This window comes from Lipotes vexillifer, unplaced genomic scaffold (assembly GCF_000442215.2).
Source record: "Lipotes vexillifer unplaced genomic scaffold, Lipotes_vexillifer_v1.1 scaffold1136, whole genome shotgun sequence".
Lineage (NCBI taxonomy): Eukaryota > Metazoa > Chordata > Mammalia > Artiodactyla > Lipotidae > Lipotes > Lipotes vexillifer.
The window spans coordinates 1910166-1913018 of record NW_006769631.1 but is presented as its reverse complement, the minus strand read 5'-3'; the positions used below and the strand labels follow the sequence as shown (position 1 = coordinate 1913018).

General features: G+C 44.9%; 1 protein-coding gene across 1 annotated transcript in view; it reads right to left on the bottom strand.

The window, feature by feature from the left end:
• Positions 1–1099: 1099 nt before the first annotated feature.
• The window catches only part of ZNF502 (zinc finger protein 502), a 2675-nt gene continuing 921 nt past the window's right edge, over positions 1100–2853 (bottom strand). The window contains exon 2 of the mRNA XM_007445710.1: positions 1100–2664. Coding sequence (XP_007445772.1) covers positions 1100–2664 — 1565 coding nt within the window. The remainder of the gene's footprint in view (positions 2665–2853) is intronic.

Below are 2853 nucleotides of genomic sequence, written 5' to 3'. Positions count from 1 at the left end.
AACAGAAATATCTGAGATCGAATGAATCCATGGTTAGAGCCACCAATGCCATGAAGCCATCCCCATTACGGTGACCACTTCATCACTAATGCTTTCTCCTCTCTAAAGGCTAACAAACCAAGTCCCACTTTGTTAATCCTAGTGGGCCCCTCTCCCCTGGCCCCAGCCAAACTTACAAGAGACAGGTGTACGCCTTAGTCTAGGACAGGGATATGTGGGTAGCTCGCTCAGTCACAGGCAAGCTTCCTGCTCTGAGTCTTTTAGCACTAGCAGCCTAGCACAAACCATTTTCTTTCTGGGTGATAATATTCCTCTGGGAAAGAGGTTAGGTCTTCCTCTCCGTGACCCTCTGAGCAGATCTGACTTCCTTCCCACAAACTGACATCATTCAAGAGAAGTCTCTCTTGATCTCTTATTTCCTTCTTAGCCCCAAGTCACCCTCCAGCTTGAAAGGTTCAGGAAGCTCTCCCTCACCCTGATAAAAGCCTTCTTCACCAACTTTTCTGTAGCAATCAGCCCAGCTCTTGCCACATATCCCCTTATTTGCTGAATAGATGAATGACTAACGATTCTGTTTTCACTTGTTTCTATCTCCCCTTCAAGGGAACACTTCCACAGATGGGCAGCCTCCCCACAGTGGCATGGTCAGAGCGGCCTCAGGCATCTGCAGGCTACTCAGCACTACCTCAGAGCTGCTGCCACTTTCACACCAACAATCAATTTGGAAAAGCACCTCAGCCTAAGACCAGTGAACACAGGTGACAAGTTGGGAGGGTGAAGCAGGGGTGTAATAAGGGAAACACAGTGCTAACTTAAATGGCATCTCCAGGTATGAGAATGCCATGGAGACAAAGGAATGGCAAAGAGCAAGGATTTCTGTGAAAAGTAGGAACTTCTTTCCTACCCTGTATTCCCAGATGCCCACCTGGAGTAGGCTCTGCATTCTCCAAGCTCCCACCTCCATTTCTCAAAATACCCTCCTGAGTGCAGTATCCAAGGCTCCTTTATCCTTTCCTCTAGGAACTCTTCCTGTCCCTCTTCCCCAGCCAGATTCCTAGTCACTGTCTCTAGAGAAACTGTCATAACCTGAATGCCAGGTTTATTCACCACTGTGAAGTTTCTGATGTCTGAAAAGGACTGAACTATGTCTGAAGAATTTTCCACATTCAAAGCACTCATAAGGCTTCTCACCAGTGTGAATCCTGTAATGTTCACTAAGATGTGCATACTTGCGGAAGGTTTTCTCACACTCACTACACTTATAGAGCTTCTCACCAGTGTGAGTTCTATGATGTTCAGTAAGAGACGTGTTGTGAGCAAAGGCTTTCCCACATTCTTGACATTTATAGGGCTTCTCTCCAGTATGAATTCTCATATGCTGAGTGAGGCAGGTATTCTGGTTAAAGCCCTTCCCACATTCATTGCATTTATACGGTTTTTCTCCAGTGTGGCTTCTCTGATGCCGAATAAGGCAAATGCTCTGAATGAAAGCTTTACCACACTCACTGCATTTGTAGGGTCTTTCCCCTGTATGAATTCTCTGATGTTTAGTGAGTGGGGTGCTCTGAGCAAAAGCTTTGCCACATTCCTTACACTTATAGGGTTTTTCTCCAGTATGAATTCGCTGGTGTTTAATAAGGGATGGGCTCTGACAAAACGCTTTCCCACATTCCTTACATTTATAGGGTTTCTCTCCAGTATGAATTCTCTGATGCTGAGAGAGGTTTGCCTTTGTATGGAAAGTCTTCCCACATTCATCACATTTATAGGGTTTTTCCCCAGTGTGAATTCTCTGATGTTGTGTAAGATTTGAGTGTTTGCGAAAAGAAGAGCCACATTCATTGCATAAATAAGGTTTCTCACCAGTGTGAATTCTCTGATGATGAATGAGGTGTGTGTTCTGACTGAATGCCTTCCCACATCTATTACATTTATAAGGTTTCTCTCCAGTGTGAATTCTCTGGTGTTCAGTGAGATGTGAATGATTGCGGAAGGAATTCCCACAGTCATTACATTTATACGGTTTCTCTCCAGTGTGGATTCTCTGATGCTGAGTAAGAAATGATCGACATCGAAATGTTTTCCCACACTGCTCACATCCATATGGTTTCACTCCGGTGTGAATTCTTTGATGTCGAACAAGGAATGAGCTACGACTAAAAGTTTTCCCACATTCCTCACATGTGTAGGGTCTCGTATGAATTCTCTGATGCTGGGTAAAGGATGAGCTCTGATTAAAAGTTTTTCCACATTCACTACATTTCCAAGATTTTTTCTGTGTAGAGAAGATTGGACATTTACTTTGGTCTGAAATCTCATTGGTGTATATGCTACTTGTCTCCCACTGATGTAGGCTCTCTTCTGTAGAAACCCTGAGATGTGTAACAAGGCTTGAGGTCAAAAGCAGGCTTCTCTCAAAATTATATTCTTGTCTCATCATTTCTGGAGGTGCTTCCTTGTGGATGAAAGCTATTCCCCCAAAACCTTCTTGGAAAAGGCATGGTCCAGGAACCTCTCTGGGAGGGTTTTCCTTCATGCTCTCACATACATATTTTTCTTCAAATGTAGAATCCTGGTATTCATCCTCTTGGGATCTCTTTGATGCTATCCCTGGCAAATCAATTTCAGAGCCATCCTGCTCTGGAGCAGGCTTGTTCACCCAACCTGAAAAAAACCACCACAGTGAGTATCTCTTGTGCAAGGCAGAGTGCAAGCCCCTGAACTTATAGGGACCTAACTTTGACAGGTCTCAGTAATGGCCTATGAGTAATGGCCAATAAGAGCAAGTGGGGGGGCTTCCCTGGTGGCGCAGTGCTTGAGAGTCCGCCTGCCGATGCAGGAGACGCGGGTTCG